This window comes from Falco punctatus (genome assembly GCF_963210335.1).
Source record: "Falco punctatus genome assembly, chromosome: 2".
NCBI classification, from domain to species: domain Eukaryota; kingdom Metazoa; phylum Chordata; class Aves; order Falconiformes; family Falconidae; genus Falco; species Falco punctatus.
In genome coordinates this window covers 85,428,060-85,446,282 of record NC_137581.1, presented here as the reverse complement: position 1 = coordinate 85,446,282, position 18,223 = coordinate 85,428,060, and the positions used below count along the sequence as shown (strand labels likewise).

The 18,223-nt window shown below is 36.1% G+C and overlaps 1 protein-coding gene across 12 annotated transcripts in view; it reads right to left on the bottom strand.

Moving 5' to 3' along the window:
* The window catches only part of DMD (dystrophin), a 1,276,803-nt gene that overhangs the window by 870,155 nt on the left and 388,425 nt on the right, over window positions 1–18,223 (bottom strand). For all 12 annotated transcript variants that reach the window (XM_080377714.1, XM_080377711.1, XM_080377709.1 and 9 more), the window contains 2 exons: window positions 15,187–15,279; window positions 8,077–8,249 (listed from right to left, as the gene is read on the bottom strand). In XM_080377714.1, coding sequence (XP_080233840.1) covers window positions 8,077–8,249; window positions 15,187–15,279 — 266 coding nt within the window. The remainder of the gene's footprint in view (window positions 1–8,076; window positions 8,250–15,186; window positions 15,280–18,223) is intronic.

Below are 18,223 nucleotides of genomic sequence, written 5' to 3'. Positions count from 1 at the left end.
TATCCATTATGACTTTCTTTAAAATCTCTGTAAGGATGTGTTGCATAAATACTACACAGACTAGCATATATAAAAAGATTATTCAGTGATGAAAGATTTTAGGACAAGGAAAGAAATGAATTATATCCAAGGGGCTACCTCCCTCCACCCCCAAAATGTTTTTGCAGGGATTTGGTTTGAAGTTCTAGTCACACTTGTGCTGCTCAGACCAAAACATTATCTTCATATATCACCAAACAAGTCACGATTATAAGATTTTATATACAGGAACAGACTTTCTTCTAACCAGTCAGGACTCCACTGGGCAAGAACAGTAACAGTTAGAATTATTCATTGAGGAATGACACAATATTGTTTTATTCCTCTTGAAAAACCGCTGTCATCATTAATAATATCTTAGATATACAACTTCATCCAACTTCTCAATTGCATAGTCTAGGAGGATATTTTTGAGTTAATGTGTCCACACAGGCCAAGACTATTACCATCACATATTCTATAGAGGTAGGATTCTCAAAATAAGACACAGAAAGAATTAGATTTGTTTGTTCATTTAAAAAAAAAAAAAAACCCACACCAAAAAACCCAAGCATTCAAACACAAAAGTTTCAATAACAAAGTTTCAGAAAACATGCTGTAGAAGACCTTGGTTGAATTTGCATACTTACTAGCTCTACTGCATATGCATGTGCTTGTGTAGCGCATACACAGCATCTCACATTTTACATTTACTACAGATGGCAAAAATTTGAACCCTCTGAGGCATAGCTATAAAAGAGAAGTAGTAAGCTTCAGTAAGTCATTGACAGTTTTCTTATGAATTTTCTTAGTATTGTACATAAAGGACAGCACAGATATCAAGCCAGCTTAAAAGTATACAGCCATCTACTGCAACTCAGTTCTGACAAGCGCCAGCTTAAAAAAAAAATAATAAAATTTCAAAAAACTCTTTCCATTACAACAGCAATTTAACTTTCCAGATTTTTCCTCTGTTGAAACTACACACATTTCAGTAAGTGTCACCAGAATCAGTGGCATAATGTCAGCTTGAAGCATCAGCTTCTCAGTGCTCCGTGCCTAGATGTTTTGCCGAGTACATTTATGTGGCAATACTGCCAAGTACAATTGCAGGAGACATTACAGTGTAGAAGATTAAGAATTATTGTATATGGCAAATGGCTTTTAAAAATGCCTGAAACAAAATTTCAAATACCAACTATTACTAGCTTTCTACGGAGTTTTAAATACAGAGGTGAGCAGGTATGAAATAGTGAAGAGAAATAAAATGGAATACTGATACTCCACCTTCTTTGCTTCTCAGTATTGTTCAAATTGTGAAAAGCAAGAGGAAAATTTTTCTCATGTCTGCAGTTTCGTTCATGACTGACAGAAAGTAAAGCCAAAGAGACATAACTAGCAGTCTTCACTCCTTTCCCTGAACACATACAAGCATATGCATGTTCAAAGAAGTTAGAATTAACTAGAACATGTTGAACTCCATCTAGCCACCCACTGATCAGCTAAACCAGCACTGATAGTTTATGAAAAGATCATGGAAAGCCGAAATTGAAAGGCTTACGGGCTTCAATCGTCAAGTTTTGTATTGTAAAGTCAATATTTATACTGAACAATAAGTAATTTTTGTACCTGTGGTTCTTTCTTATAACCAGCAGAAAGAAAGAAAGGAAAAAAAAACCACAAACAAAACAAACAAAAAAGGTGGAAAACCCCCCAAAGTTCATAAAAATATATTTGCATAAAAAATAGTTGGTCATTAAGTAGAAGAGTGACTCCCCCTCCCCCAAACACACAATTTATGGTGGAAATGGATCAGCCAGGGTAAGAAAATGGCATCTGAAGTATACTAAAGCCAAAAAAACCCAGGCATATCTCTATGTAGAAATTAAAGTAATGGGTAAAACCAAACCAAAGTTACTACAAAAAGCAACAGGTTACCATACAGCTTCAGGCCACAAAACAAAACTCAGAGGCAGCAGAAAACTATGTGCAGTAACTCCATCCCACCCCAGTGCTCTTCTGTTCCTAGCCACAGCTCCTGTCAGCCACACAGAGTTTCAAGGCACATACTCATTTTTCCTCAGAGACCAGCTGCTAAATCTTTGTCAGAAATGGAAAGCTAGTTTTCATGAGTGCAGATATAAATACTATGACCAAATAAGCCCCACAACAGTTTATAAGCAGTAATGAAAAACAGAACTTCTGGGGTTGGTTTCTTTAATTACTAAAAAACATGTTTATTCATTCAAAGAAGTTTTTCAATATGCATCTAAGAGGTAACGAATTTTGCAAAGTTGTCAAATCAAGCAAAATAAGAGGAAAAAAGGCATACACTCCATAGGGAAAATTCTGAAGATAAGAAGAAACACATTTTGAAGATACTTCATCACAGGATGTATTGTTTTCATTTCTTCAGAATTTCTGGAGTGACTTATTTCTAAAATACCACAACCCTTTAAACCAACACCAATGTAACTTGCATAATTTTGGTAAAAAAACAAGTTACACTAAAGCAATTATGAACATCACAAAGAAACACCATACATGTTTTAAAAGGCCATTTTCTTAAGCTATATTAATATCTAGCTAAGGTTATAATACTATTAGAATTAGGCTCCATTAAAATAATTTAGCAAAAGAGCAACTTGCAGATCTAATTCACAAAAGCTTCCCATCAGTATATATAGAAAAGAGCCATGTTTAAATCATAAAAGTTACTATATCTTCCTCAAGAGAGAAGTTGTATTTGTTATTCAAGCTTTATTTATACAAGAAAATCCTGTGTAAGTTTTCACTACTCTTACAATTAAAACAAACCAGAGCCAGTAACTAGCATATAATCTAGTAACTTGTTACAGTAAAAGTACTTTCATACCTTTTTTTAATGTCATTTTCCTTCCCTCCCTACTCTGCTCTCTTGAAGCAGAAACAGCCGCAATGAAGTGCTCATTTTTAAGGCAGTCACCTGGTCTAAGTTAATCATTTTAAAGAAGCGAGAAGGAAGGTCATGAATGCTACTGTCCCACCTCAAAATCCTCATTAAAGGGACAGGGATGTGGCAGGGGGGAACCACCAGTAAACCAAACCTTGAGAAAGTTAGAGGAAAGAGGCAAGACTCTCGGATACCCATTTAGAAAAATAAAAGATTAAAAGAAATAAACAGGGAAGCTCTGTGTGATCTGGAGTCTGAAGTAGTGAGAGTTTTAACTGTAGCTGAACTGACATCTCTTCATTAGCAAAGTATTTTTGTTTCCATATATTCCTAAGGTGATGGTGCCACTCCACCATTGCTGCCTTGTTTATTCAGTTTAATGCAAAACACACTGTTCAAGGAACCATATCCTAAGTTTATCTTTATACTCAGAAAATTTGCACCCTGAGCTCACTGGTGTGCTCCTGTAGCTTTTCTAAGTAACCTGTGCTCCGCTGCTCCTCACAATCAGCTTCAAAAACAATTGCTAAAGAGCCTAAAAGTCCACACAGGCACGGTGCTTATACAAACGGGAATATCTACACAAAGTAACTCCTTTGTAAAATTCGAGGGCTTAGCCAGTATTTCAGGTGAGGCAATATAGAAACTACAGTGTGGTATATATTTCGATGCAGTTATAAAAAAAATAATAAAAGCCTTGATTTATTTATAAAAGAAAAATCTAATTTTAAAAATACTAGTGTGGTTTAGACATACAACAAGACTAACCACAGGATGTACTAATAATCTTAATAGCTTACTACTTTATGCCAAAATACCTTTCTTAACATACCATAAAAGTATTTTGAAGCACCAATTTTAAAAGCAAATGAAATAGGACTGAGTTTAGGAAACAAAATTTAATGCTTGCATATTGTGAGAGACTGATTCCTATAGATATAAAAAAGAAATTACTTTAATGCTACCAGTAAATCTTCTCTCACTTTCAGAGACCCTAAATACTATGGGAAAATCTGGTTATCATCGTTCCTTCAGCATTGGAGAGACTTTTTTTTGGGGGGTGTGGGGTGTTGGGGTGGGGTGTTGATAGCAGTCAGTCTAGAAATACTGCTAAATCTGGCAAAAAATACACACACCAGGCACGAGGTCCACCATATGAGTTTATTACCATACCTGAATTTCAAACTATGGCTTCTTTTTTTTTCTAACTAATTTTGCTTCTATTCCTGAGAATGTCTAAATGTGATGAAGACTGCACACAAAATGCAGCCTGAGTGTCCATGCAGAAGGCTTACAGCTTAACCTTGAAATACACCTGAAGGAACAGCTAAATTCAAAAGACTTCAGTGTCAAAAGGAGGAACTACTATTTGCAGTAAAGAGTATTTTTTGACAAATCATGAAAGTCTTTTACGTTTCAGGAATTATGAGTATATGTTTTAAATCACTAAAAATTATTTTCCCGGCCAATATTTTCTATGTATGTGTTATTTCCTAAGTAACCATAAAAATAACCATAGCTGTTCTGACAATTAGAGAAACAAATCCTTGTTTTTCTTCAAGAGCCCATTTCAACGTTAAAATTGCTAGTAGAAAGAGAGGTACTGAAATGTATTGTGGAAATGGACAATAATAAAGGAGAAAAAAAGACAATGGAAAAAGTGAGCTAATAAAATACAGAGAAATAGACTCAGAGGAAGATAGGAAAAAAGAAGAGAACATCTGGATCAAACTTTATGGAGAATAAGGAAATGGAAGAGAAAGATGTAGAACAGTAGAACTGGAGAAACAGAAAATCAGAAGTAAAACAGAGATGCTATAATACAAAAGCGTTTGTCTTCAGTGGGCTTGCCATTCTGTGTATGTATACCAAATATCAGAGCATAAAAAGCCTAGGATGTGTGCAATACCAGGTTTCTCTGAGATTTCAGGTAAACAGGTGTTGATCGACTTAAGTGTATATGCAAACCCTCTTTAGGTATGAAGCCAAGACACTCTGACACTCAACAAGTAGGTACCTGCATTTTAGCGGGACTAAATTAGGTGTCAGTGCTTCTTAGAGAAGGCTTTTTATTATTATAGACTAGAGCTAGGTGCTCCTAAACACTCAGAGTGTCTTAGTGTACCTATTTTATTGATTGCACCTTGATTCTTGAAGGGCAATTCAGTGTTCCTGCATACTGAGCATGAAGTGCAAAGTCACCAAAAATCAATATACAGGACACACTAAGCACAGCGGCTCATCTTAAAAATGACTGACTCAGGCCTTCAGAGAACATTAGGTCTTCCTCTGAGACTTTTGCAGAACACCTTAGTGATTAAATTCCAGAAGACGACAACTGGTGTGTCTTGGAGTCTTGGAGACTTGCTTTAGGGAATGTGAATGCATACTTCCCAGATGAGTGCACTAACTACTGGGCAAGAAACAAGACTTCAGTGGAGTAAATGTTTTTCATTTCAACTAAAGATAGGCTCACTGCGCAGAAAGCTATAAAAATTTTATGGGAGCAGGAACAAGACTAAAAGCAAGCTTAATTTTGCAATTGTGTTTTAGAAAAAAATTAATAAAGTACATAAATTGTAGTGAGTAGGAAATGAACGTTCACAACTGGTGAACTTTGCATGGAACTGAACATAGCAGTGCATGAAGTATGATATACAGACACTTAGACTTGTGTGGAGACAATCCCAATGTGGCTTAGGCAGGCAACTTTCTTCTACAGCCCACAACTCATCCCGAATAGGAGCCTCTGTTCAGACTTCTGGAGCTCTTCTTACAGAAAGGGACAAAAAGGAACCTCCCATTACCAATTTCAGACACCAAATGATATTACATAGTCCTGCAGAGCACACATTCTGATTACCTGCATCAGGTAATTCAGATTGCATGCAATCAGGGAACAGGCAGTCTGAGAGTGTGTCTAGGTGAAAAGATAAGCCACCACTTTGGCCTTCTGCTGCACCGATATGCCGAAAATGTAATCAGGTAGTTACAAAGCCATAGAGTACTACAGCCTTTGAGTCTACAGTAATAATTAGTTATCAATTTAATTTCAGCATAACTAAATTTTTGATATTTGTGAAATAAAGTATTTCCCCCAACTGTATCCAATGTAACAGGGGCAGCACTGTACCACCAAAAGCAGTAGGAATCACTCAGTCCTTTCTGTATCGCAGAGTTCCTGTGTGACTTAAGTAACCTGGTGTCCGAGTTAAAACCAGCATTTTCCCACCTTAATAAGGCTGGGTCTAGACAATGTTTTAAGAAGACAAAAAGGTATGTAAGCTCACAGAGGTTATTAAGCTCTCACACTGTAACAGTTCTGCAAAGGTGATGCAGACAAAACAGTATCCCATATAAATTTTGGGGGGGGGTTAGGGTGTTGTTTTCAAATTATCTGCAAGTATAGGATCAGATCTTTACAAAGTGATTCATTGATTTCTACAGGACAATTGCCTTCTTATACTGAGGTCCATCAGAATGAAACCATTTACGAAATGAGACAGAGAATAAATTAAAATGAGAAATGATTATAATCAGAAATAACAAAAAAGTAAGTTTAGAAAGTGAAAAAAACCCACCAAACTACATTTTAATTATGACCAATTAATAAAGTAGTTATCAAAAGCTAGTGACATAGTTACCGTATCTTAGTTCTTTTCTTATTTAGCTCCCTAAATGCAGTTCTGCTATTACATGCGTAAACACTTGCACCAACACATACAAGGTGCAAGCAGATCAATGGCAGAGTAACAGCAGGATGGTGGGAAAGCCCATTGTTAATGTTATAAATACTAAATGCAAGTGAAAGGCATACACAAAGCCCTTCTAGGGTATAATAAATCCTTCCTTAAAGTAATGCTTCATTCCTAACATTACAAGCAAATGCTTATAAGTGAAAGTTCCTGGACCTTAGTTCAGTCAGATCTACTCAAAGCTCCCAGGCACATGCAGGGTGAAAAAACAGACTCACAGAAAGAGATGCCTACTGGGCCTGGGATAGCAGTACAATGCATAACCGCTATTAATTCACTGTCTGTCTTCAGACTACAACAGCAGTAGATTTAATTGGACAGTTTCACCCTGAAACAATTACGTGAGACATTGAAATTTTTAGAAAGAAACATCTGCAGCTTTTCACTGCTGAAGTTGGAAGGTATATATCATCTCAGACTACGCTTTTAGAAATATTTTGCCTTATTTTAGCTTGTCTTTAATGCAACTCAAAAAAAAAAAAAAAAAAAAAAAAAGCCTGACCTGTACTAATATCTTGTAAATCCCTCTTGTCTCTTACTAAACTGAGTGTACACATTCAGTTGTTAAAAACTCAACTCATTAGTAATTTGGAGCTCAGCCACCTTGCAGGACAGCCCCCTTTAGGAGAGCGGTATAGAAGAGAGATCAGGAGGTTTACCACAGTGGAAAAATAAGTACTGCTTTAAAACTAGTAATGCCAAGAACTAGACCTTTAAGATAGATTGGCTTGCATGTCTTCCTTAAGCCAAGTACACGGAACTACTGCAGAACTCTGAATATCTAAAGGCAGAGTTTTATACTACATAGACTAGAACAAGACAACTTCTGAGAAAGGGTGAAAACTCAAGTCACCTGGAGGAACAACATGAAAGGTTCTGAAAACAAAGGCTACCTTCTCCAGCTGAGTCCTTTTGAGGCAAATCCATATTTTCAATCCAGCAACTGTCAGAGGCTTTCAACAAGTACTACATTCCCCCCCTTTAAGTCCCCACAGGAAAAACTCCTTCTCCCTCTATGACAACCTCAAAGGCTTAGGTTTGGTTCTATTTCTTCTCTTCTCAAAAGTTTCCAAGCATGTAGTCATTGAAACTATCTACTTGTATATACACTGAAATTCCAGAAAAGGATCTGAACTGAGCATGTTCAGTTACACAATGAAAAGCTCAGACCCTCTCTCTCCACAAGAGGATTCAGTTTAGCACCAAACATAACACCCAGGTCAAAGCAATCAGGCAGCTGTTTAAAAGAATGCTGAAGCATCCACACATGAAGTAGCTAAAGCCCCCACATAACAGATACACCATCCTCAAGTCCCGTTAACAGCCATCTGTTACAAACTCACTTAGCTAATGAAAAGTTACTTTTCCTACCTGTGACTGTGGAGGAGCGCATTGAAAGCCAATCCATCAGACCAGCTACTGGTGAAATTGATAACATTGACCTGTGGGTAATTACGAGTCGATTGGCGGACCCAGCTCAGCAGAATCTTTTCACTGTTTGTCTGCTGCAGTCCAGCCATGATGTTTTTCATTACATCTTTGACCTGCAACAAGAGACACAATTTCATCAATGACTGGAACTTGCTCATTAAAAGCTGACCTTTTTTTTTTCTTTACACAAAATAACTTCAGTTGCCTAGATTTAAGCCTTAAAGACAAACCTCCTAAGTAATTAAAGCACATACTTGGTGTAACGGTATAACGATAGCAGACAGGCTTGAATGCTTCCAGACAAATGAGACTGACTTGTTGGTCACCATTGGTGATGGATTCAGTACATTCACGCCTGTGCCACCTGAAGTGTTCCATGCATGAACAGAGAAGGCACATCTTTTTGTGCCACTTATGGGAACAGAGTTCGTTCAAACAAAGTATTTCTCCTTGTGGTTTTCTTTGCTCTGGAAATAAATCCTTACTTAATATGATACATTATAGCAAAAGTTGTTAAGAGGATGAAAAGCATTCTTCTCTCATTGACAGAGCTGAAAGGAGGCAGAATAAATGTGCTCAGCGCACTGTAGATTATGTTTTCTACTTAAATGTGCAAAGTACATATGCATACATGCACTTGGATGAAAAGTTAATTTCATTGCACACATTAAAACAGTATTGCATATGATTAATTTTTAATTTTTCAATGAATAGTTAATATTCCTCTTTCATTAGAGAAAGCTTATTGACCTACAGTTATTATTTCACAAAAAGCCATTATTTTTGAGGCCTTCTAATAACATTAGCCTGCAGTTTGACACAATGCAGTTGATTGCATATTTCATAACTAGTGAAAGAGAACCAAAACCTTATATTAAGAAGTCTATAATTTATTGTCCTGTAAAGTAAATCCTTTTAAATAATTGTTTTCTCCATATATCTTATAAAGGCCACAGCTTTTTTAAAATATCCTTAAGATACAATTTACTATAAAGTTGCTTATTGTTGCTTATTTGCTTATGGAGTATAAAATTTCATTATGAGTCTCCGCTTGAATTGCTCCACAGACAGTATCAGTTGAAGAACAACATTCAGTGCAGAAGTTACTTTAAGATAAAGGATAAAACACTTTGAAATTGTACAAACCATACGATAACATGCAGAAGATGTAATCTCAAAGAATAATCAACAACACAAAAAAGTTAATTAGTATGATACTGAAGAAAAAAAAAATCAGATACCATTTGATTGTTCAGTCTGGTAAGTTGCTTCCTAGTTTCACAGTAATTAATTCAATCATTTGAATAAGTGAAGATACGAATTACTAAAAGAATGTCTTGGTTTTACATCTGAGATGCATAGACTATCAATGCCTTCAATTTTCCTTTTGAGTCTCAGGTATAAAGTTAACTTTATATGTTATTAGTTTCTGAGATGGGAGGAGAATTGATCCTCCCTAAATTTCATGGACGGATTCCTGACTGTGGTCTAAGATTGTAATTTTCACCAGTAAAATTTAATTTAAAATTCTGTCAGATAAGAATAGCAGGATGTTACAGTTGCTTCCATTTCTACACCAAGAGACAGAAAGTAAAAAGTTCAAGAAAAGTAATTAATATACTCTTTAATTTTGTTTCATATGTCTGAGTGGGTATCTTGAATTTCTCATTAATATTTTAGTGTCTTCATTATTGAGAGGTGACAATGTAGATTTACATAATTCAGCAAGCTAAGAGATTTCCCTCCTGTATTTGCAGGCAAAACCCCTTCACTACTATCAAAATACAAAATTTTGTTTTTCATGAATCCAGGTGCTAAAAAGATGAAAATTTTCAAGTATAGCATCTATCACACCAAATTTTAACAATATGAAAGACTAGAAAATATTGAAATTATAGCAATGGAGAACTGTCAAAGCCAGGATTTTTTTGTTCATTTTGGATTTTTATCACGTGCTTATATTTACAAATGCAGATTTATCTGACTATTATAAGCAGACTGTAACATTTGAAAAAAGCAACACACATTCATGTAAAGGGTACCTGAATGAATGCAGAAACACAAGATTTAGAAATATAAAAGTTCATAACACACCAAGTGTTTGAGTTGACATTAACATAAGAGAAAGGAGCAATAAGTATGAACAGAGAAAAATACACAGAAACAATCAAACAATGGGCCCTCTGGAAGGCAATTATTTAGAAGAGTCCAGGTGACATTTTATCCTTTCATTTTAGAAAGGCAAAGCCCAAAATTTAGCATTTATTTCTAATTTTGAGTAAACAAACAGAAAATAGTTTCAGACTCATCTTGTTGAATTATATATGCTGACAAGGAATAAAGATTTACTCTCATTTTCCTTCATTTCTCTGCATCAGTGAAGACTTAAATTTATGATTTTTGGTTATCTCCTAGGGAATGGCAAGCATTTTAAATAAAGAACTAAAAAGGTCTGATCTCATCCTGAGAACTGAAGTCACTTCCTATTCAGTAAGAACTGGTAGAAAACTCCACTTCTACAACTGGACCTACCTGTCCTCCCAAGCACCCCGTGGGGTGCTGCCATCCCTCACCCCCCACCTGATACCTTGGCAGCACCACGCAGCACCATGCCGTGCCGTGCCATGCCAGGCCGTGTCATGCCAGGCCACACCACTGTCGGCACAGCACTGTGCTGCTTGCAGGATGGCTGGGTTCTGAAGGAAAATCAGCGCCTGAGTGGAAAAACGCTGGCTGACTTCAAGGTTAGGAGGAAGCTTTTTGAAGGCTTCTTAGTTAAGATGTAGTGTTGAGAAACTAGTCCGTAGAGATGTGTTCACATCAGAGTGAATAGTGTTTGGATGGATAAGGTCCTCAGCACCCAGTATCAAAACCAACAGCCATTTCAAAGCATCTAGTAGGTTCTGCCTCTTGCTGTCAAATGATGAGTTGACCTATGATACTAATTTCTTTGTTACCCCTCCTTTCTAATGCAGTATATCCTGGCAGGAGAAAAAGCTTTAAGGTGTAAGAAAATCTGACTTCCAGAGAATATAAATCCTTGCTCTTCCTGGGGAACATATGTATACTATGGTGATAAAAAAAGATTCAATTTGAATAGAAGGTGTGGGGGCAGGGGGGCGAAGGGCAACACAGACACCACCAAGATGACTTCTAAAATGTCAAACTTCCAAACAGATAGCTGTTAACAGAATGGGACCACCACTGTTCTTGTCACTACACTGCGAAGAAGCTGCCAGCAGCGTGCCCAGGCCTGGCTCATGGCAGCAGTGAAACACTGGCCTCCCTGCTGCAGGACCAAGTCTCCGGGTCTACGCACGCGTAGCTGTCTCTGTGTAAGGTGACTAGGAACAGCACAACCTCAGGCTTGCACTGCATCTATCTCACATAAAGCCAACACCCAGGCACGTAACATTTTGTAAGACTGGCACTTAGCTTCAGGATGCCAGCCCTTAGAAGAGAGGGAGGGAGGAAGGAGAGAATGTAAAAAAAAAATATTCTCAAAGCAAGGTGTTTTTATTTTTCTTAATCAAATAAGGACCTTATAGCTCCCTGACAGAACCACCAAGTACTTTTTACTTGCTGTATTACAGGTGTTCTGACTGCATAGATTACTTTTTTGTAGCTAGAATTCACTAAACTCTTTCAAAACACATTTTAAAGAACACTTTTAAGAACATTTTCATAGATGTTGAAGACATCTATCAAAGTAAAGCATCCTCTTTCTTCATTGCTTCAAGGTGGATTGACAGTACTGTTAGAATTTTACTTCCACCATTATAATGCAACATAAAATAAAATGGTAATTCCAATTAAAATACCAGTTCTGCAACAAGTGCACAGCAAGCCTGATGCTTTTAATGGTCTCCAAATGAGGCTGACTGTTTAAATGCACTGTTCCCTGAAATATTTGCCTTATGTATATGTCTATTCTTTCACTTAATTTCTGAAGTAAGTTGAGATTTTGGCTGTCTCTTATCAATGATTTTTGCTAGGTATTTTTTTTTTCATGCTCTACATGAAAAAAAGTTTGCTTTTAAAGCAATAACAAAACAACTTGCACACTGCAATATAGAATGTTTTTCCACTCTTAAGAGTCTTTGTCAAATGTAATAGTTCAGAAATTAATAATTTTTGTTTGGTTTTGCTTAAGTGTCAATGCTGCAGTGAGGGTGGGATCACAGAACTGTGAGAAAGATGGCAGCAGCTTCAAGGAAGCAGAAACTCTGATAGATTCAGTGCCATAAAGAGCTTTGGCAGCAGGTGCTCAACTCAGAACGATGGTTCAATTTCAGTGAAACTTTAATAATAATCTGAAAAACAGGCTAGATAAAAAGAGGACACAATCACCACAGGATATGGAAAGCCACAAGATTTCTACTGAGCAGAAATGAGAGTGACACGAATGAGTCAAATCTTGTCTGCTGCAATGCCTCTACCCCTGCCTCTCCTCAGTGGGACTGCTGGTGTCCATTCAGACTGGTACTGACTGGTACTGCCTAATTAGTCCCTCCATGCTTCTTTCTTCTACCATATACGTATATATGTACACACAGATACACACACACACATATATATATTTTTTGCACAAAGAGATTCACATTTTTGTAAGAGACAGTCTTGTTATCATACATAAGTATAGTTCTGTCCTAATGTGGTCCTGGCTGCAGGATGCGAAACTGGAAAAGGATTCTTGCCTGTTCATCTGCAACAACATACCTGTCAACACAACCTTTTTTTTTTTTTTTTTTTTTTTTTTTCATGTGGGAAGATAAATTTCCTCTAGGTGACTCTTAGGACTGTAAGTTCTTGGAATCATAAAGTGAAAGGATTTGCAAAAGCAGGATTGCACCATCAAACACAAACTGCATCAGTAGCATGCACTAAATCAACCAGCCTGTGTATTATCATTTATTTTTTTAGACCTCCCACGGACTACAAATAAATATATTAGTCTTGATATGTTATCATAGGTAAGGAGATGTTTTACCCAGCTGTAGACAACTGGCAGATAAATTTGGTGACCCTGAGGCCGTAATTTAGTCTTTAACAACAGCTTGTTATGCTTCTAGCTGTTTAGTGCCAAGAACAATCAGTGATAGGGAAAATGGTACCAGCAGGAGGAAGCACCCTCTCATAGGAAACTTACAGCCTTGTTTCACCAGAAGTGCTGTCACTATGTAAGACATTACCAACATATAAACAGGGCAAAACAATCACAAACATATTATAGAACATGAAAATCACTTCAAAACTTGAAAGGACACCTGAAAAAGAACAAAGATTTTCTCCATAGAGCTGTAAATAAGCGAATTCACTTTGAACTGTTCCAGTCCTTTGAGGGAAATAAGAAGCAAACCAACATCTCCTGAGTTTTGTTTTAAATGAGAAAAGCCCAAGAACAAATCTGTCTTCATATTATGTTTTAATTATTCATCACTATGCAACAGCAACTGGCTTCTTCTTGCCAACCAGGCTTTAGCTGCACTTCTGAAAAGAAACTAAATTTATATTTAGCCAAATTATAAATTTATTGACACAAATAAAAATAAAAAGAGAAGTCCAGAAGATGCAGGTCACTTCCTTTCAGTAATCCATGAACAGAACAAACCAAAACATGGACTCAATCATTATGATTATGCTGAGAAAGTTTCAGACTTTTAACCACTGTTTTGTAAATATTATCCCTGGAATTTTCATATATGTGTAGTTCAGCTGAAGTCACAGGTACTATCACAGCTGGTGTCACAGTTATCACTAGGCTCAAGATGAAGCTTGAAATGAATCACCTATGTACTGCAAGCAAGTGGTACTCTTAAGAGCACATGCCTACTGTCAAAAACTGCACCAGCCTATATCAGGAAACGTGGGTCTTCTGTGCTTGTGTAACTATGCATTAAGTGGAATGTGGTGGGAAAAGCTCAAAGTAAAATTAAAAACTACACAGCTAATTCTAAAGCACATCTTTATTACTTTGCCTCAGAATAAAAGACAAATCAAATTATGAATTTGCACATGAATAGTCATCTCAGTCTGTAATTCATATAAATTAAAACACAGTGATTCAAGAATTATTGGTAAAAGTTGTGCAACTAGGTTTCATATTCCATCTGCTCTTAATAAGTACTCTAGAACAGTATTATGCAATTAAATGAGGAATGTTGGAATGGGAGCCAAAGAAGTGATTGAACTATTTGCAGCTTTCATCTGTTGCTTCCACTGTAAAATTAGAAAAAAAAATGTTCCCTACCTCAATGAATGATGCACATGTCATTTTTTACAGGAATGTTTAGGTTTTAATATAAAGTTTTTTCAGCTTTGTTTCCCACCATCTTTGCCTGTAATTCTTCAAAAAATAAAACCTCATAGATTATTGCTTGGGTAACAGAGCTAACATAAATGGACAGACTCTTAGCCCAGGGTCATGCAAACATGCAGACTCAGAGCATCCAGATGTTAGTTCTTTTTGAATTTTTATTTTACTATTGTCTCAGAATTGGTTTACTTAAGTGTCCTCATGATGAGGTTTTTATGAGATCGACATTATAATCCCCCCTTTCTCTCTAAAGAGAATGGAAGCTAAATGAGCCACATCTGCCTCAATAAATTGTCAGAGTAGCAGCTTTTTAGTGTTCTAAAAATAATTCTTGGCAGGATGGGTCAGCTCCAAAAAGCAACAAATGTTATTATTTCATTAAAATATAAAATTCACTCTTTCTAAGATACTAAAAAGGAAAGTGACTCTGAAAGCTATATATCCATGTTGGCTTTGTCTACACATTTTTCTTACAATAACTGTATTATAGATTCTTCTGCAACACTTGAGTGTGAAATTAGTCAAAAGAGCTGCTGCTAATGCTCTAAAACCTATTATACCTTCTTAAGATTCTTATTATCCTAGATAATATGTAAACAGACAGCCATAGAGCTTGCTGATTTAGGACACTGTTTGCAATGCCTATGGTTACTTCGTAGGTTGTGGCTGGATAATAAATGGAAAAAAGATCAGTGGAATAACAGTCATGGAAAGTAAGCAGCAGTGCCACTCACCTGCCAGTGGAGGATTATATTCCAGATCAAACCAAGGGTCAGCTTATGATTTCCATCCACAATGTCTGAACTCCCAATATTTACCAAATCAACCTATTGAAGAAACAAACAAACAAAAATATTTGCATAAGATAAATAGCAAGCATAAGACATTGTGTTATTTTCATACATTTGGTGTTAAACTTTGTGTTGAGGGAGAGGGAGGGATGAGCTCAGGTAAATCTCTCATTTTGCTTCTGTTGTTTAGTAAACACCCAACTCATGTTTTATAAATGGCGCAATTAACGTGCTGGCAAAAAGCATGCAGTGATCTAGAGTTTCAATTATTCCAGTTATAGGGTGTTGTGAAAACACAATGAAAAGTAAGCCTCTACCATTACAAATCACAAAACTGATGTGACAGGAAAACTCCCGTATTATGATCCATACTACCTTACTTAATATACTTTGCTGAAATTTACACACACATCTAGACACTGTAAGAATCTACAAACCCAATATATTGTACATATTTATATTAAAATAGAATTTGTTTTGCTTTAGTTAAATTCTACAGCGTATAAGGCAGGATGTGTTCTGGAATACAGAGAAACCGACAACTGTGGTATAAGCGAGTCTTTTCCACATTAGTTTATCCAGTAATGTTGTTTTCTATAATTAAATCATGCATTTGCAACTTCATAATGCATCAGGATTTACCAACCTGGAATATTCTTTCCTCCACATGTAAAATGATTCTTCACCCACCCCCACTTTTTATGCTATCTAAACGAGAAAGTGGAATTCAGGGATGGGAGTACAAGGCAGTACAAGCTAAGACCTGCACTTTTGGATAGAAATTATGACTAAAATTTGCATCCTTACTGTTTCATAGATTCAGTTTCTCACGATCAGAACTGATACATGGCAAAGCATCCCACTCCTTCAAAAATTATACTCTTTACATCTCTACTGCACTTCTTTGAAGTTACATATGTAGAATGACTAAAGGTTTTGCACACAAAAAACAAACCTTTTGGGGTTTGTTTTTTTGTTTGTTGGTGGTGGTTGCTTTTTTTAATTTCAATACATTATGAAATTTTATTCTATTCATATATGAAGTAGGTGTTTTCTCAAGAACTCTAAAACTCTCAAGAGCTCTTTTCTTTATGAAGTCATCATTTTGGACTAAAAGCAAAGACTGGCAATCAATTCTAACCAACCAGTGTCTTGGAAATTTTCACAAGCAGAACTTGGACTTTATATCCTATTTTCAAATGGGGTCCACGTAGCAAGTGAATCATTACAAAGCTTATTAGGGTATCACTTACACATTCTGCATTTGCTTTTGGAAATGGAAGCCTGAATACACAGGGCCTACACCTGTTTTACTAAAACAGAAGCACTTCCCAGTTTGCCTCAGCATTGCCTGAGACTATACTGGGGCAAGCCCCCTCCCCAGCACTATTACCTTATTATGTGTGTGTGTGTGGGGGGGGGGGTTGGAAGCAGCAGCATTTTTTTAGTCTGTTAGCACCCAGATGATTGCAAAACTTCAGAGCAAGGGTGGCACATAGCAGCAGGAAAATCTAATTGGTCACAGGCTTTAAATAGCTTTAGAACCATAGATTTTGCATTCCTGAAGTCCCGTAGAAATCACTCTTGAAATTATTTTGAAGGTTGAGGAAACTATTTCAGATGCAGATCTTTTGGCTTCATACTAAATTGAGAGAGAGAGAGTGGGGGGGTGTGGAGGTGTGTGGGGTTGTGTGGGCGTGTGTGTGGGGTGTGTGTGTGTGTGGGTGTTCTAATTTCTTGTGTACAGCATATAAGGTTTCAGTTACATGAATAGGATGGCTGCTGGATGACCACTTCACTTTCTAAAAGAATGTTTTTTCTTCTATATTCTTCAATTGGAATACTCTGGTATATTTCTATATTTTAAAGGGATTATTGTTGTGTTCTGGAAATTGAATAAAAAGCATTTAAATGGATTTAGCTCATATATAATATATATAATAAACAAATACTTTTAAGAGCATTTATGATGAAAATCCGTAAACACATTCCAGGTATGTAAACAAAACCTTGTATACTGTGAAATAATATATTGCTTATTTTTTTCAACAATGTCAAATATTGCAGATTTTTAAGAATTGGAAGCTTTTTCTTCTATTTATTTACATGAGATTCCATTTAAGAAAAAAAAAAAGAAAAAAAAATCAAGCTTGAGGTCTTTATGCCAGTCTTATAAGGTGACTTTCATTTATGCATAAATTTTCAGATGGATTACCTTGGATTTATAAAATCGATAACTTTAGTCAGCAGCTGAACTCTAGTATGTTTAGTGACCTACTGCAGCTATCAAGAAATCCAATATAATATGCAGCACAGAATATATTATCACTGTTCCATCACATCTTACTGTTAAGTTTTCGTGAATATTATAGTTTATTTGAATTTGTTCTTGAAAAGGAGATATGATATAATTAGTTGGCCACTGAAAATGTCTGTTAAACTTATTGGTCCATTAGAATGCTTGCATAAGGAAGAAATTCTGAAAATATTTACTTTAAAATGATGCACAGGATACTGGTTGGAAAATTCAGTCTTGACAAAAAAGAACAGAAACTGGTTTTGATATGATTAATTTACTTAATATTATGAACCATAAGGAACAGACACCAATGAAAATTTACCAAATAAATTTCTTGTAGGAAAACCCCCAGTTTTTCAGACTTGATAATTGTCAGAGCTTGTGAGTAGACAATGTAACAGGTAGCATCTTCTAATCAGCTAAGAATTACTTCTTGTAATTAAAATTTTAAAACATATTTTAAGTCCCATGCATTAACATAAAATTCTGCATGTTGCTCTGCCTTCAGACGGCATCAGTTATAGATATATTATTAAAAAATTTTCTGGCACAGGATTTAAAACTCTTTGAAATACATTCCATCCTAGTGCTGAATGACAAAGTATCCAAGTCACATTAATAAAACTGTATTGACTTCGGTAATTGAACAGGATGGACCAGAGTTTGATCTAACAATTACAA